The following is an 18,642-nucleotide window of genomic DNA, read 5'->3' as shown; positions in this document are numbered from 1 at the left end:
TGCTTTCCCTTGCCAGGTAAAATGTATTTGAGGATTAGTTCTCCCATCTTCTTGGTTGGAGCCTTCTTGATCAATAAACCTTTCCTTACTCTAAACTCTGACATTTTGAAGCAGCGGGCACATGAACTTTGCACCGGTAACATCTGTGACACATTTACATTATTGTGCAACCATCACTGCCATATATCTCCAAAACTCTTTTCCTCTTGCAAAACTGAAAGCAGACCTGGGGGCAGTCAGACCTGCTCTTTCACCTTTAGGCTAGCACGTATCGGTCACTAACTGTGTGCCAGGCTGTGTGCTGCAAACAAATCGATCAGGTGGGTCCTAAGACCCACAACTCTGAGTTAAGTGAAGAAAACTACCTTGATGATCAAGGAGACCCAGTTGCATGCTCTTCTTCACAGGTCAAATCCTAGTTCGCTCTTCTCAGAAGTCTACTCCCCCTAAACCACATCCCCCCACCCCCACCCGCCGCCTCTCTGCACCTGTGTCACCTCCTGTTGTCCCAGCAGCTCCATTAAAAAACAGAAAACTAAGTGGTTCGCCAAGATAATCTTTAGGTGTTTTTCCAGCCTGACGGTCTTACACTTTTAGGAGCGGGTAGGAAAATCCTCAGGCTCCTTCCGCCAAAGCGCAGTGGTCCTCCACCTTCCCACTCGGCACCGGCCGACCCTGCACACAGCCTAGCCCTAAGTCCCGGGGTCCTAGATCAAGCGCCGAAAGGGCATTCGCGTCGCCACGCGCATGCGTAATAGCCACCGGGCGCGCGGGTCTCTCCGCTCCCTTCCCAACTCGCGCCTGCTTCCAGTCCCCGAGCGAGGGGCCGAAGGTGTGCGTGTGTCAATCCCGACTGACCGTCGGACCCTCCGCCAGGGCCCTCGCAGTTTCCCGCGCCGCTCCCCACTCCCCTCCACCCCGGCTCCAGTCCCGACACCTTAGCGTGGAGCCGGGGAGTGGGGGAGGAGCCCTCCAACGTGACGCCCAGGGCCCCAGCTCCTGCCCGCCCCGAGGGCCCTGAGGAGGGGGCGGGGCCGCGGACTTCGGACTCCAGCTCCGAGACCGTCTCCTGCCTAGAGGACCAGGCAGCCTAATCTGGAGCGGAGCGAGCCATGACCGCGCTGCAGGAGCTCTGGCCTGAGGTGCAGGACACCTGCACCTCGCTGGGGTTGATGCTGTCGATCGTGTTGTTCACGGCGCTGGCCCGCGTGGTCCTCCAGCGCCAGATGCACAGGCCCATGGCCCACACCTTCGTCTTGGAGTTTCTGGCCACCTTCCAGCTCTGCTGCTGCACCCATGAGCTGCAAGTGCTGAGCGAGCAGGAACCCGCGCACCCCACCTGGCCGCTGACGCTAATCTACTTCTTCTCATTGGTGCATGGCCTGACTCTGGTGGGCACCTCCAGCAACCCATGCGGTGTGATGATGCAGATGATGCTGGGGGGAATGTCCCCCGAGATAGGGGCGACGAGGCTGATGGCTCAGCTGATCGGTGCCCTGTGCAGCAGGTACTGTATAGGCGTCCTGTGGAGCCTGGGACTGACCAGGTATCACGTCAGCGACAGGAGCTTCGTTTGCAGGAATCCCATCCACGTCGACTTGCCGAAAGCCATCGTCATAGAGGCCATCTGCTCCTTTATCTTCCACAGTGCTCTGCTGCACTTCCAGGAGGTCCGAACCAAGCTTCGTATCCACCTGCTGGCAGCACTCATCACCTTTTTGGTCTATGCAGGTTTGTTATTCTCACAAAACACTTGGTACGTCCGCCCGGAGCCTCTATGACCTGAAGCTCTAAGTTCTTTACCAAGACATATTTGAAACGCCTAAACCTCTGTGATATCAGTATTAGTATCCCCGTTATTCTAACCTTTTGCATCCCATTCTTTACGGATAGGGCAGACATGTAGATCCTCCATTCAGTACTTTTTTGAACAGCCAGAAAAAGGAGCCACTTACGTGCTGAAACTGAGATGTTATGAGATATTGCCAAGGGCTCAAATGTCCTACAAAGGCATTGTTTTAATGGTAGAGAGGAAGATGTCGTATCAGCTACCTCTCTCCTCAAGCCAACCTGGTATAAATTCTGACCCTCGCTGAAAAATGATCCTGGGCTTAAAAAGTTCCTTCCAATTTAAAGCTACATAATTGGTAAGAGTGGCGAGTAGAAATTATGCAGTTCTATTTCTTAGTTCTTTTCCTGAACAACTAGAGTCATTTTTATTTCCTTAATAATTCATCTTGAGTAATAAATGAACTTTTACCTATCAATAAAGTTTTAAAATTAAAACTTGCATGAAATTAAAAATGCTTTTAAAAAACAACTCGAGAAATCTGTTGATTTCTTGTAAACTGTTTTACCTCAACAGATCTCAGATAACAAAAAATTTAATGATGTGTTATTTTTTAAAAATTACAAAACATCTTCAGTGGGGCTATATCTGAATTATAAAATAATGGTTTGGAGGCAAGGAAATTTGGGGTAAGAGTTTATCTTCTTTCTGCCCATTAAAAAAACTATGAATAGAAGCAAACCTTAAGATAAGGACTCCTACTAAACATATGCTTGCCTTCCTAGGGTAAAAATTGAAGACAGTCCAATCCATTTCCCTTTCTTTAGATCTAGTACCATCCTTTCTGTAGGCATAGATGAAAATAAATGGTATAGGCAAGAGGGCCGGATATATACATATTTGAGGGATTAGTGAATCATTGCTTATTAAAGTTTTAGGTTTGGGCTAAAGCAGAAACATCTCCCATACATGAGCAGGATCATCCCTTTGCAAGAAGTTAGGTCACAGTTGGAGCACAGTTTGAGGGCACTCAGAAGTCACCAATATGGTCACTTCAAAATAACTGATTATGTATTTTAGGATTATAGAACATAACTGTGCAACCAGACCCAGGCTCCTTGGATAGCCAGTGACCAAGTGTCTGTGTACTTATTGATTTAGCACCCTGCATGCACTTGATGTGCAAATGTCATTACCACTTATGTATCATATTTATTGGCTCCCCCCCACAAAAAAAGCGGCTGTGTGATTTATTAACATATTAGAGCTCTATAATTACTAGTGCAGATGTCAAGCACATCTTCGTTAATTTAGGTATGGAATAATTTAGCTCAATGAACAGGGTAAGAGAGAACTGCATTCATTTTTAAATTAATTTGATATTGAAAAAATTGTTATTTTACACATCTTTGTTACATCACCCTGTTTGTTTCCTTTGTAGAATTCTTATACACTTGTTTTCTGATGTAATGCCTTTCTTTTATCAGACAGTAAGCTTTCTGAGTAGAGAGACTAAAATTGTTTTATTCATTATAACATATAACAACGATTTAGTATAGTGTCACCTGGTAGAAAATAAATACTCCCTAAGGATTTTTAGAATGAGTGAATAGCAAATACTCTATTCACTTTTAAAAAACCACACAGAAATAATACATGTCTGGGCATTCTATATTTAATGTTTGAGGACTTTAAAAATAAGCATAACAAATGAATAAAGCAAATTCATTATTGCTTTATTTTTTTTTTGCATCCTAAATCATGAAAAATATAGGTAAGATTATTTGTCAAAGGAGGAGATTAAGTCCTTTATGTTTTCCTTTTTAATACAGTAACCATATGAAATAAGTGCCAATTTAAAGCTGAAAAACAGATTCAAAGGTCCAAAACATTTTTATTATGCCAGTTATAAAAGAATGGTTAAGAGCAGAGGTTTGTAGTTGTACCCACGTTCTTAGGAGAGATAACTTAATTTGGGCTTAGGTTTCCTCATCTTTAAAATGAATGCTATCTATATCTATTGTGAGGAATAGAGGAATGTGTTCAAGTTCTTAGCATAGTACCTGGCACAAATAATCTGGTCCCTGGAAAGGACTAGCTTCCACTGTAAATTAGTTACATTCTGGCTTATATATGAGTCTTATGTGATTTTAAGTCATTCTGTCAGAGAATTTGAATACCTTTAGGAATACTGAGAAACATTAGTGCCTTGAATTGCCAGATTTGAGACTTTAGTCTTTCACTTGGTGTTTCACTCAATTCCTGCTGTCCTTTAAGACTCCTCGCAGCCAGCTGGCTGGATCTCCCATTGATACCCATTTGTTAAGATGTATAAAACACTCTCCCCTTCAAATGTCAATAAATAGTAACTTATTTTTCAAAGCCATTTTCTGTTAATTCCGTGCTTGGTGCATGAGTCTCACCTTTTAAATAATTCATGTTTAATTACACAATAACACCTGAATACGTTCTTTTTGTAAAAAATCAAAACACTAGCAGTAAGACTAAAAAAGTGACTTTTGACTGCCATCCTCCATGCCTATCCCCTCTCCTTCCCTGCCCACTCTTCCTCCAGGGAGTCCTCCATGCATATGTGCATGTCTTTTCAAACTTTTATGTGCATTTATTATACAAACAGTTAAGACCCTATAGAAACCATTATGTGTGTTTATGTTAACATAAACTTTCATACCTGACTTTCTGCGGTTTGGTTTTTTTTGGTGGTGGTTCTTTAATGCTATATCTTGGAGATCTAAAGAGATTTCTCTCATTATTTCAAAAAATTGAATGGTATTTCAAATTAATAATAAACTAACTTACTTAGCTATTTTCCTATAAATGGGCATGTGGGTTTTCCCGTTCTTTGGTACTATAAACAAACAACCATGTATACAGGTATGTCTACTTGTGCACAACTGTTTCTCTAGAACAGTGGGTTTTGTTTGATTTCACTGATTTTATTGAGGGGGGACACTTGTTAACATAATTATACAGGTTTTAGGTTAGGACAGAGTGGTTTTCAATAGGGAACAGTATTGCCCCCAGGGAACACTGGCAATGTCTGGAGACATTTTGGGTTGTTACAGTGGGGGTGGCGGTTGGGAGTAGAGGGATGTGCTACTGGCATCTAGTGCGTGAAGGCCCAGGATGCTGGTAAACATTCTACAATGCATAGGACAGCCCCCACAACAAAGAATCATCCAGTCTAAAATGTCAAAGCCAATGCCAATGGCAAATGTTTGGGGCTTCATTAACATAGAAGCCACTCCTGGTAGGGATTTCCACATTGGTTAACTATTGGTATGTTAACAAACCACCCCAATCTTTATTCTTTTTTTCTATTCTGTAGATTAGATGGGAAATTCCTCTGAGATCATATAGCTGGTCAGGTGGTAGGGCTGGAAGGGCCAAGGTAGCCTCACTCATGTGTCTGGCAGTTGGTACCACCATCAGCCAATGTGCCTTAGTTGTCATTCATGTGGCCTCTCATCTTCCAGCAGCATCAGCTTACGTACATGGGTAGGGCACTGTTCCAAGAGCAAAAAGTGGAGGTTGATGGGTTTATTGAGACCTGAACCTAGATTCACACAGTGCCACTCATATTCAGAATTCACATAACATCACTTCTGATGCATTCTGTCTATGCAAGGCACAAAGCCAGTCTATATTCAAGACAAGAGTAACAGACTCTTACCTCTCGGTAGAAGGGGCAGCTTCCACCAAGTCACAGTGAGCAGAATTGGTGATGTGAGGATTACAAGATAAAGCTAGTGAAGTGGTTTAAGTTTTAGGACGACATAAGACAGGATTCTTAGACATAGTGGAAAGTCTTTGGCTTCAGAATACCATAGTAAACTAATTATGAGGGCAACAGTTCAGTCTACTGTTAAAGATAAATGCAAAAAAAAAATGTATCAGAGGTCACTTATTATATTCTCATAGCACATCTTACATTGTATTGTAAAGAGTTCTGTGAGTCCTTTTGCCTATGGTGTCTAGTACACAGGAACTCAATTTTGGGGAAGAATTGAACTGAAATGACCACCTACCAACCAAACAATTCTGTTGGCCCTTGGCAGTTGCAGATGTAACATCTAGGATTTGATTGTTTGAGGATGATTCTGAAGGTCCAAGATAATGTAATTTTTAACTGCTGAGGCATGAATATGAATCATGCTATGCAGCTAGTGTACTAAAAGGAAACTCTAAGCTAGGGAGTGGACTTGGTTCACTGCTCAATATCTCCATCTCAACACAGATTCAATGTTTTTGGCCTATCAAGTGTGAAATCTTATGAATGGGTCACTTAATTTCCAATTTTAGTTTGCTGCATTTTATGAAGACAATTAACATGCTATAATGATGTATGCCAATATAATTTCTACGAAGATCTTAGGCTCTATCTCTGTGGCTGAAGCAGCGGCAGATCTGTGTGCCCAAGCTTCCCCATGGAAGAATCACCAGAGATGTCACTGTCACAGGATAATCGTAGGGTGTTTTGAAAAGCTGAGCCTCAGCTCAGGTGAGTACTATTGGACAGGCAGCCCATCCTTTGCCTTTCCTTTCTTGCTGTGTAGCCAGACTGTTAACTCCTAGGTCCCATGTCAGAGATTACCTTGGGTGCAGAGCTAGAACATGAAGCCTGAAGAGTAGGCAACAATTAGAATTTGTGCTTCTTGTTCATGACTATTCAGGCATTTCTTTGTAAAAAAAAATTAGGAACCACTTTACTGAGGTATAATTTACATACCATTCAATTACTTCCTTGGGGCTCTCCTGTCAAAATTGGAGTCAATAATGCCTTAGTCCATTTAATTTTTTGTTTTCAACACAAAGTATGCCTAAGAGAGACCTGGTGTACTGCATCCATTTTTAAATGTATTTTCATTTTATTTTTGTTATTCATTCATTTAACTTGATCAGTGTTAAGGGCCGACAAAACTCCTGTTTTATAAAACCTTAGAAGAATAACAATAAAGCAAATTCATTCTGAATGTGCCTTTCACAATAATATATAGGAAAAGCACCGGATTAACTCCCTTAATGTCCTTTGCCTTTTTTTTTTTTTTTTTTTGCACCTGGCATATTATAATCTGTAATCTATTTTTATATTCTATGATATGCCAGGTGATTTTGCAAAGAAAGATCATATAATAAAAATACAATTGGCCCCTGTATTTGGAACCCCACAGGTTTTGAATCCATAGATTCAACCAACCATGGATCAAAAATATTATGCCCAGCGGTTGGCTCAATGGTACAGCATCAATGTGTAGAAGTCTACTGGTCAGGGTACACAGGAAAAGCAACTATCTGCTTCTCCAACCCTCTCCTTTCTCTCTCTCTCTCCACACCCCTCTCATAGCCATGGCTCAAACGGTTTGAGCAAGTTGGCCCCAGCACCAAGGATGGCTCCCTGGCCTCACCTCAGGTGCTAAAAATAGCTTGGTTGCCAAGCAATGGAGCAGCAGGCCCAGATGTGCTGTGCATCACCTGGTAGGGACTTGCCAGGTGGATCACAGTAGTGGTGCAGGCCAGAATCTATCTGCCTCCCCGCCTCTCACTTGATTAAAAATATATTCTAAAAAAAAAAAAATGTTCTGATGTTGCTGACAATGTACTATGTAGCCAGATCTATGACAGCTGTGTCTGTACTGAATATGTACATTTTTTCTTGTCATTATTCTCTAAACAATAAACAACTATTTACAAAGCATTTACATTATATTAGGTATTATAAGTAGTTTTGAGATGATTTACAGTATACAGGAGTGGCCCTGGCCATTTGGCTCAATGGTAGAGCATCAGCCTGGATGTGGAAGTCCCAGGTTTGATTCCCAGCCAGGGCACACAGGAGAAGCGCCCATCTGCTTCTCCACCCCTCCCCCTCTCCTTCCTCTCTGTCTCTCTCTTCCCCTCCTGCAGCCAAGGCTCCATTGGAGCAAAGTTGTCCCAGGTGCTGAGGATGGCTCCATGGCCTCCGCCTCAGGTGCTAGAATGGCTCTGATTGCAGCGGAGCAATGCCCCCTGGTGAGCATACCGGGTAGATCCCCATTGGGCACATGCAGGAGTCTGTCTGTCTGCCTCTCCCCCACTTCTCACTTTGGAAAAATACAAAAAAAAAGTGTACAGGAGGTTGTGCATATATATACATATATATGTTATATGTTATATGCAACTACTATGCTATTTTATATAAGTGACTTAAAGAACTGTGGATTTTGGTATCTGCAGGGGGTCCTGGAACCAATCCCCACAGATACCGAGGGATGACTACACTTAAGTACATAAAACAAAATAGTCACATTTAGTAATCCTTTATTTTCAGTTGTAAGAAAATGTAAGATGCATGGTTTGGTATCACTCTGTTTAAAATGTATTACAGGAGGAAGTCTAACAGGAGCTATATTTAATCCAGCTTTGGCACTTTCACTACATTTCAAGTGTTTTGATGAAGCATTCCTTCAATTTTTTATAGTATATTGGATTGCTCCTTCTTTAGGTAAGCATATTTTTATTTAATATGATTGAAAAGATCAGTTTATCTTAAAATATGATATGGAATGTCACTGTAACATGTCCCTTTCCAAAGCCAAAGTAGGCACAAAAAAAAAAAAATGAAAAAGAAGTTAACATGCCTGAAATAATAGCTTATCTTGTGGAGCATCCTTTAGAACTGTTTTTATCTTCAGGAAACAAAATTATCTAGTTAAGGGTAGTCAGTTTCAAGTATAATATGTGTGTGTGTGATAGAGACAAAGAGGGACAGATAGGGACAGACAGAGAGGAAGGGAAAGAGATGAGAAGCATCAACTTATGGTTGTGGCACCTTAATTATTCATTGATTGCTTTCTCATATGTGCCTTGACCAGGGGGGGCTACAGCAGAGCGAGTGACCACTTGCTCAAGCCAGGGACCTTGGGCTTCAAGCCAGCGACAATAGGGTCATGTCTATGATCCAACGTTCAAGCCAGCAACCCTGCGCTCAAGCTGATGAGCCTGCAATCTTGGGGTTTTGAACTTGGGTCCTCTACAACCCAGTCTAATACTCTATCTACTGAGCCACTGCCAGGTCAGGCTCAAGTATAATACGACTTTTAAAAACCTGAAGGCCTTGGCTGGTTGGCTCAGTGGTAGAGCGTCAGCCCAGTATATAGATGTCCTGGGTTCGATTCCTGGTCAGAGCACACAGGAGAAGTGACCATCTGCTTCTCCACGCCTCCCTCTTCTCTCTTTCTTCTCCTCCTGCAGCCATGGCTCAGTAGACTTGAGCGAGTTGGCCCTGGGCACTGAGGATGGCTCCATAGCCTCTGCCTCAGCTGCTAAAAAATGGCTCCTGTTTCAACAGAGCAATGGCCCCAGATGGGCAGAGCATTTCCCGAGTGGGTTTGCTGGGTGGATCCCAGTCCGGGCACATGCAGGAGTCTGTCTCTCTGCCTCTCCTCCTCTCACTTAAAAACAAACCAAAAACCCCCTTGAGATATGAGGGCAAAAAAATGAGTTTCAGTAAAAAATAATCTTTTTTCCTAAAAGAATTCATTTTTTCTAATTTGTGAGCTCCAGATAAAATACTCTTTTAGTCCATTTGACTAATTTTGCAGAAAATATCATCTGTAATTAGCGTAATTTTAAAATCTACAAGATTCATTCCTGTTACTACTATTTAGATCAGAAGATATATAATACTCCTCCATACAGATGGGTCAAATATTGTAACACAAAAAAGTTAAAAAAGAACTGTAGTCATAATATGCACTTCTTTATATAAATTATTAACATTTCTTGATTCTAATTAGTCATTTGTTTTATGCCTGATTATAACTCATAACTATAAATGAGTATGAGAATGCCTGGCTTTCTATTAGTTCACCCTTCTTTTTATTCAGAGGTAGCATTTTGTTTTTTGTTGCTCTTACAGCCATCACACTTTACACTGCTATTTCCCTATCATTATTTTATGTAGTATCTATTGTGCTCAATAGTAATATATGTGGGTATAACATGAAGAATATCAGAGAAAATACACATTTTAAAATGCTAATAATGGTGCCTTTTTTTTAGTTCAACAGATTGCTAGTGTTTTCCAATAATTGCTTTAAAGATAACTTTTCTCTATTTTTGATTTTTAAGAAGTTTAAAATGTCACTGAAGTTAATAAAATTAAAAAGGCCACTAAATGTGAAGGTCTAGTGACAGTTTTCATGTGGAAAATCTCTAATATGTCTTATTTGAAATCAATATATATTATTAACATTATATATATATTTGCTAATGTGTTCCAACTACAATTTTAACAAAAGGCCCATAATACTAAGGAATTATTTCACCCATTACTTGAAACAAACACTAAAAAGTAGGCCTTTTCAGAAGAATTTTATAAGAAAAGAAATCAGAAATAATGACATTCTCTGTAAAAGGACTCTGACATTTTACTTTAAACTCGTTTTCAAGCCCAAATCACTCAATAACTTCTTCTGGAAGAACACAATGGAAAAAAACCTCATGATAGATAAAAAGGAAACAATCATCTCTGCTCCTTTAGGCAGTGTACAGACCAGCGAGGAACAGGGAGTGAAAACAGACTCTGTTCTCTTCAGGTTAGTGTAGTCCAAACAAGGAGGTAATAGCATTTATGGCCATTACCAAAACATTTTAAAGAGCCCCACTTATCAAAAAAACAACCCAAACCAAAAAACAAATATACTTTTATCCATTTCTTTGCTTCCTATTAAGGAATCTTTTAAAACTGGAATTGTGACCAACTTTTTTGTTATTATGTATGGCTTTACTTAGCTTGTTGAAAATAAGCATTCAAAGATTCTTAGTTGGACTCAAGAGTTCTTATCTTTTTTTCTAAACAGACCCATCATAAAATTCCTGTTGTTGATTCTGCTTTAAAGGGCATACTCCTATATGTCTTTAGGAGATTTATGAGTGAGAAACAATACAGGAATCCTTCAATATATGTGGATAAAAGACGTGAATAAACAGTTTTTAGAATACCGAATTCCAGCTTACAATCAATTTTGTGATACATTGAAGTTACATTTCTACTGGGGAAAAATGGCCTCAAATGAAATAAGATCACAATTAAACTCTAAGAAGTATGGGAAATATAAAGAAGTTATATTTTTACAAGAGTCATTCAAAGCTCTAAGAGATGAGGGGTCAGAACAAACAAAAACCCAGTTAAAGCTACATCAGGCAATGCCACAGAGATAGACAGCAATCCCTAGACAGCTAGCTTCTTTGCCTTTTTGACCAAACAGGGAACAAACTATTTTTGGAAACCACAGACCTTGTTCTTTTTTTGTTTCTCTTCATAGCAGATATTGTAATTCCTATAATGCACCTTGCCATCTCCCAAAAATTAATTTAAAATGTTATGTGACTGTAAGACTGTATATAAAATTAATTATCTAATTTACACATTTTATAGAATGAAGATTAGCAAATTACAAGTGCTTATAAAAAATGGACATTCCATTTTAGGAAAAATTTTAGAAGTAGTATCTTATTTTCTAGCTCTGACTTTATAAAGAAAATGCAAATTTGATGGATCAGTTAACATAGGGATTGTATCTGAGATTTTTTCTTTTCATTTCAAGCCTTTGGTTGTAAAACAGACTCATCTTTTTAAAATGTTATGTTATTCAAATGCTAAACCTTGAGGTTTCTTGTTGTTACAAAGTAAGAGTAAAATAATATAAAATCTGCCTGTGACAAAAACTCATTCTTAATCCTAGTTCAACTAACCTAGAGCTTTAAAACTAAGTAGGTTAATAAGCACATTCACTACTGGGGATTTCTCTTTCAAGACAGTAATTTGAGCCCCTGGCTTAATCTGCTCCATCCGTTTCCCACTGAAAAATCAACCAGTACCACCTAATCTGGTGGTATAGCGGATAAAGCGTCAACCTGGAACACCAAGGTCACCGGTTTGAATCCCTTGGTTTGCCCAGTTCAGGCACATACAGGAAGCTACTACAAGTAGATGCTTCTATTTCTCCCCTCTTTTCCTCACTCTCTCCCCTCTCCAAAAAGCAATAAATAAAATTAAAAAAAAAAAAAAAAAAAAGAATCAACCAGTACCTATACGCTAGATTTGTCTGGTATGACCTCAAAGTGAAGTGATTCTTTTTACATATTTAAGATTTAAAATTTCAGCACTAACCAAAACTTTTAGACATTTTGCTTGATTCAGCTTTAAAAGCTATTAATGGTTAAGACTGGTGGGAAAAAAAAGGAAGAGATAAAATAATCTAACATATTGTTCTTTATTTGAGCATTCCAAATGAAAACTCAAGAGTACTTTCAGTTGTCCCAGGCCCAGTAGTTCCATAGGGCATGGGGGACAGTGTTGCCATTATATTTATTTATTTTTTATTTTTATTTATTTATTTCTTAAAAACGATTTTATTGATTTTACAGAAATAGGAGAGAGAGGGATGGGAAGTGAGAAGTATCAACTCATGGTTGCTTCATTTTAGTTGTTCATTGATTGTCGTATGTGCCTTGACCAGGTAGCCCAGGGTTTTGAACCGGTGGCCTCAGCAATTCCATGTCGATGCTTTTAAAGAAGAGCAAATGAAGACCCAAGTCCAGAGTTTCTCACTCAGCAAGTCAGTAATGGAGCCAGAACTAGAACTCCAAATATTTTAGTTTTGTTTATCCTTTAAATACATGTTTAGATCTTACTGGTTTTTACCAAGTACATACTGTTTTTAAGGATTCATGGTTAAAGAAAAATAATGTGAGAATATTAGATTTAGAAAATATCTACATTTCATGTAGGATTGATGTAACTAATTTTTTTTTAACATAGCTTTCCAAATCTCTAAGTATATAATTGTATATAATCTTAAATTATACCCACTTGGTGATTATGAACTTCTTTAGAGATGGTTTTGTTTTTATTTTATTGTATTTTATCTTCCAGGTATATTGTCAATGATTCTGATGTTCAGCTTTTTCCTTCCATGGCTGTATAACAACCATACAACTAATAAAAAGGAATAACTACTCCAAAGGACTCAGACTGAGTGGCAGGACAGTCAAGTTGGGTGTGATAAAGATTTTATCACCCCATACTCAACACACTGGCCGCACTGGATTCATCGATGTTAGCTTCCTTTGAGGAAGCTGCCTTAGTTTCATCACTGGGACTTAAAAAAAGTGCTGTGAAAATAAGGTATCCTGTGTTTCTCAGCTAAGTCTTGTTTTGCGTGCGTATTAAATGCTGCTAGGGAAGACTCATTACATTAACTATAAATCTCATGCCTGACCTGTGGTGGCGCAGTGGATAAACATTGACCTGGAAATGCTGAGGTTGCCGGTTCAAATCCCTGGGCTTGCCTGGTCAAGGTACAAACAGGAAGCAACTACCTTGTTTTCCTGAAAAAAAGACCTAGTGCAATTTTTTCATGCTTAGAAATATAAGGCCTCCCCTGAAAATAAGACCTAGTGTGTCTTTAGGAGCAAAAATTAATATAAGACACTGTCTTATTTTGGGGGAAATGGTAGATTGTTGTATGTGGAAATAGAGTCAAAAGAAATTCTTGAGGGAATTCAGAGTTTGGCTGGTTATGCTGATGTTTGTGATGACATGACTACAGTATATTAATAAATGTTGATTTTTTGTTCAACAATAAATGTGAATTCTTGTTCATGGAAAAAATAAGACATCCCCTGAAAATAAGACCTAGTGTGTATTTAGGAGCAAAAATTAATATAAGAATTATTTTTGGGGAAACATGGAACTACCTGTAGATGCTTCCTACTTCTCCCCCATCTTTCTCTCTCTCCAAAAATCAATTAATAAAATCTAAAAAAAAAGATTAAAAAAAAATATATAAATCTCGTGATAATTGTTAATTCTGATGATGAAAAAAAAGTGAGTACAGGGTGTAAGGGAAAGGAAGGTGATGGCTGATCCAAAGAAAGAGTGTGTATATCAAGTGTCTCCTGAACGAACAGGATTTTTAACCAAAGTACAACCAGTCATGCTTATAGAACTGGAGAGAGGATACCTTTCAGCCAATACCTCACACAGTGATACCCAGTGTCATCTTTCCATAGGAAAGTTGCTTTTGGAAGTAGTTTATATATCCTCTCATACTCAACGGCTTTCCTAAATTTTTTGAATATTCTAGTCTAAAATATTTTCTCTAAATAGAGTGACCCACTAGCTTTAGGCAAGTTGTTATTCCTTAACAGGATACAATAAAAGTGCCCATACAAAGTCAAGGTGTAAGCTTTTCACTCTTACTTGATCCTAATCAAAGTAGGTAGGGCATGTATTTTTAATGTTTTACAGATAAGGAAACTAAGCCTAAGGGGGTTTGCTGCCCTGCCCAAGGTCAAATACAACAAAACACCGTCTTTAGGACTTCTACTTCAACATAAAAAGAATCTTAATCATCGATATGACTAAAGGAAAACTGAGTATTTTAAAGAAATGCCTGACCAGGCTGTGGCGCAGTGCTTAGAGCACTGGCCTGGGACTCTGAAAACCCAGGTTCAAAACCCCAAGGTCGCCATGACCCCATGGTCGCTGGCTTAAGCAAGGGGTCACACTGGCTTTGCTGGAGTCCCCAGGTCAAGGCACAAATGAGAAACTAATCAATGAACTAAGGTGTCGCAAGTATGAGTTGATGCTTCTCATCTCTCTTCCTTCCTGTCTGTCCCTGTCTCTCTCTCTTTAGCTAAAAAAAAAAAATGTTTAAAGAAACATTAAATATTTTATAATATTAAAATTTGGGAATTAGGCCTGACCTGTGGTGGCGCAGTGGATAAAGCGTCCCTGGGCTTGCCTGGTCAAGGCACATATGGGAGTTCATACTTTCTGCTCCTCCCCCTGTTCTCTCTCTCTCCCCTCTCTAATGAAAATGAATAAATAAAAAAAAATCTAAAAAAAAATTGGGAATTAACTAGTTTTTTTTAAGGCTTTACCTTCAAGCTACTCTGTCTGTGAAGTAGTTACTGTGTCTAACTACTTCACAAAAAGAAAAAAGAGAACCTTTGAATCTTCCTTTATTGTATTAAGGTCTACTTTATTAAAAGTTCAGGCCATAAAAGGTTAGGCACGTTTCTCTTCAAAGGCAATTTCATTATCAGAGTTAGAACTGAAGTAAAAAAAATGTGGGGTGAGCCTGACCTTGGTGGCACAGTGGGTAAAACTATCAACCTGGAACGCTGAGGTCACCGGTTCAAAACCCCAGTCTTGCCTGGTCAAGGCACATGTGGGAGTTGGTGCTTAGTGGTCCTGCTCCCATTTCTCTGTCTCTTTCCTTTCTAAGCAATAAATAAATAAAAATCTTTAAAAAGGGTGAAACAAAATCTGTTTGAGCAATAATCAATTAAGCAAGTGATAAATGACCAGGTAATTTAAGTGCTGCTTGGTGATCAGCTTGTAGATAGTCCCTCTCTTTACACCTACAGACCAAACTGCCTGGCTGCAGGCTACCCAACAAGGCCGCCAGCCAGTCTGAGGATCATGGCACTTACATAGTAGTTTCTGTTTTAAAATCAGAGTTCATAAAATCGTGACAATGGCTAAATGCAGTCTCTGACATGTTTTACTTGGCTGGCACAAAATTTAAAAAAAATTAAAAAGTAGTATTTTAAGTCTTTTTCAAATAAAAATCCAAAAGAACTGGCAAAATATCAAAGGGTCTGGCAATACTAGGCCAGAATCCTGCCATGGAAACCACACAAAATGGCTATTCCCTTTAAAATGGTCCCTGTGCCACTCTGTCTTCCAAACATGAAGCCGAGTTTCACTTGTATCATAGCTGTTATTCTTAGACTGGTTTTTATTCATGTATCATGAGGACTCTGTGGTTTAAGGAAAATAAGTATTAATTTATGAAAACACCCAACCCTCTTCACTTGTCAGAATGTGAGTTTGTGACTTCTGATGACACTACTTCTGAATCTCTCTCAAGTGGTCGCTATTTTCTCTACCAAACCATTTCTGATACCATTGGGCATGGAGGAGGAACAGTTCCTTTCTCCTCATTGCTGCTTCCCATCTATTCTCTTCTGTTCCCTATTAAAACATGTCATCAGCCATAGCATCTACCTGGGTACTTCTTACTGCAGTTATCTACTATAGTGCCCTCAATTCCCCCTTGTTCCTTTAAGAACTGAACTGTCTTATTCTTACTCTCTACAATACAAGTTATAGTTCTTTGTGATTTCAGTATCCATACAGATGATACTTCCTTCCAGTGTCTTGGCCTCTCAGTACATTGGCTGAACTGGAAGGCTCAATAATTTTTCCTATCTCTCAGCTGCAACTTTGCTTATAACCTTGAACTTGTCATTACCAATAACTCAGGCTCTTCTATGAACTAAACACCCCACTCGCCAACACTAACCTCTCTTTCCAGGTGAAAGACCCTATCTCCAGTGATTCCGTGACCCCCACAGGAAGCTTTTGTACCACCCCCTTTTCATACCTCTCAAGTATTCCCTTCTCCTTACACACCTTAAATTACACACTTGCATACCATCTTAACTTCCTTGTTCCTCTGTCTCTTCATCATACTCACTTGGCTTAACCACAACTTGATTAAATCCAACTGTCTGCTTAGTACATGCCTGACCCGAACATGAAATACTGGAAACATCAGGTGGACAGTTTTCAAAGAGTTTTGCTGTAAAAGGAAGAAAATGTAAGCAAGTAGCTAAAGGAGAAAATTGAGTCAAGAAAGGAATTTTTTTTAAATGGGAGAGATATCAGAATGTTTACATGCTGACGGGAATGACACAGTAGAGAAAATAACTGATGAGCCTGACCTGCGGTGGTGCAGCGGATAAGGTGTCAACCTGCAACGCTGAGGTTGCCTGTTTGAAACTCCAGGCTTGCCTAGTCAAGGCACATACAAGAACCAACTACTACGAGTTAATGTTTCTTGCTCCTCCCCCCTTCTCTCTCGCTCTCTCCTCTCTCTAAAAATCAATAAAACTTAAAAAAAAAAACACCTCTTCACCTTTCTTTTTTTTTTTCCTAAAGCTGGAAACAGGGAGAGACAGACAGACTCCCGCATGCGCCCGACCGGGATCCACCCGGCACGCCCACCAGGGGCGATGCTCTGCCCACCAGGGGGCGATGCTCTGCCCATCTGGGGCGTCGCTCTGCCGCAACCAGAGCCACTCTAGCGCCTGGGGCAGAGGCCAAGGAGCCATCCCCAGCGCCCGGGCCATCTTTGCTCCAATGGAGCCTCGGCTGCGGGAGGGGAAGAGAGAGACAGAGAGGAAGCAGGGAGGGGCAGGGGGAGAAGCAAATGGGCGCTTCTCCTGTGTGCCCTGGCCAGGAATCGAACCCAGGTCCCCCGCACGCCAGGCCGACGCTCTACCACTGAGCGAACCGGCCAGGGCCCCTCTTCACCTTTCTTTTTTTTTTTTTTTTTTTTGTATTTTTCTGAAGCTGGAAACGGGGAGAGACAGTCAGACAGACTCCCACATGCGCCCGACCGGGATCCACCCAGCACGCCCACCAGGGGCGATGCTCTGCCCACCAGGAGGCGATGCTCTGCCCCTTCGGGGCGTCGCTCTGCCGCGACCAGAGCCACTCTAGCGCCTGGGGCAGAGGCCAAGGAGCCATCCCCAGCGCCCGGGCCATCTTTGCTCCAATGGAGCCTTGGCTGCGGGAGGGGAAGAGAGAGACAGAGAGGAAGGAGGGGGGGTGGAGAAGCAAATGGGCGCTTCTCCTATGTGCCCTGGCTGGGAATCGAACCCGGGTCCCCCGCACGCCAGGCCGACGCTCTACCGCTGAGCCAACAGGCCAGGGCCCCTCTTCACCTTTCTTTAAAAATAAAATAACCTGATGATATAGGTGATGGAGGGGAGATTTTCCAGGTCTGTATCTCATAGGTTAGTGAAGACAGAATCAAGTGCACAACTGAAAGCATTGGCCTTGACCAAAGGCATAGATCATTCACTGTAATAGAAGGAAAGGTAATATTCTGGCACAAGAAGTTAGGTAAGTAGATAGGGTAATGGGAAGAAGTTCTTTAATTTTTCTCTTCCAAATTTCTCTCAAACCATTCTAATAAGGCCTTCAATTCCAAAATTCCCGTGAAATTCTTGCCAAGGATTTCCATGTTGTTAAATCAAGCTCTCATCCTTCCTATCAGCAGTATTTGATATAATTGCTGGCTCCTAAAAACACTTGTTTCCAGAAAATCATTTTCTCAAGTTTCTTTAGTTATTTCTTCCTCTTTTCTCCAAACAACAAGATAGTTTCCTAGGGCTCAGTCCTCTGAGCTCTTTTCTATTTATACTTACTCCCTTGGTAATTTTATCCAGTCCTGTGGCTTTATAGCAGCAACTATATCCTATTAACTGCCAAATTTATATCTCTAGCTTATACAACAGTTCTGGCTCTAGACTTATATGTATCAAATGTCATATATCTGACATTTCTCCTTGGTTGTCTAATAATTCAAGTTGACACATGAAGTTCTACTTAATTCAAATGGCATAATTTATCCATTCTACTGATGGGTGTTCTAGTTATTTACTATTAAAGCAATGTTTCAATAAACATTCTTGTGCATGTCTCCTTGTGTACATGTGTTTCTCCAGGGAGGCAGGCTTTCATACTTTTCATTATGGCCTATTAGCATAATTTGGGCTAAGACTTCAACTACTTACTCTTACCCGGATTACTGCAATAACTTCCTGATTTACTGCCTGAGTGATCCTATTAAATCATGCCAAGGTTTCCTATTTCAGGCAGAAAGACATGTATTCTTCTAGTTATTATAAAACTGTAGGTTACTGGTGGTACAAAATGTTAATGTGTTTGGAAAGACTATATACTTATGACCAGTGGGACTTCTGGG

At 40.3% G+C, this 18,642-nt stretch overlaps 1 protein-coding gene across 2 annotated transcripts; it reads left to right on the top strand.

Moving 5' to 3' along the window:
• Positions 1 to 1,023: 1,023 nt before the first annotated feature.
• AQP11 (aquaporin 11) lies at positions 1,024 to 14,260 on the top strand. 2 transcript variants are annotated; one of them, XM_066249548.1, is made up of 3 exons: positions 1,024 to 1,731; positions 8,175 to 8,291; positions 12,729 to 14,254. In XM_066249548.1, the coding sequence occupies exons 1-3, from the start codon at positions 1,113 to 1,115 to the stop codon at positions 12,806 to 12,808; spliced, it is 816 nt and encodes a 271-aa protein (XP_066105645.1). In that variant the 5' UTR covers positions 1,024 to 1,112; the 3' UTR covers positions 12,809 to 14,254. The 2 variants fall into 2 exon arrangements, with proteins under 2 accessions (XP_066105645.1, XP_066105654.1); XM_066249557.1 differs by lacking the exon at positions 8,175 to 8,291 and having other exon boundaries at positions 12,729 to 14,260.
• The last annotated feature ends 4,382 nt before the right edge of the window (positions 14,261 to 18,642 follow it).

Source organism: Saccopteryx bilineata, chromosome 1 (assembly GCF_036850765.1).
Source record: "Saccopteryx bilineata isolate mSacBil1 chromosome 1, mSacBil1_pri_phased_curated, whole genome shotgun sequence".
NCBI classification, from domain to species: domain Eukaryota; kingdom Metazoa; phylum Chordata; class Mammalia; order Chiroptera; family Emballonuridae; genus Saccopteryx; species Saccopteryx bilineata.
This window is presented reverse-complemented; position numbering and strand designations above follow the sequence as displayed.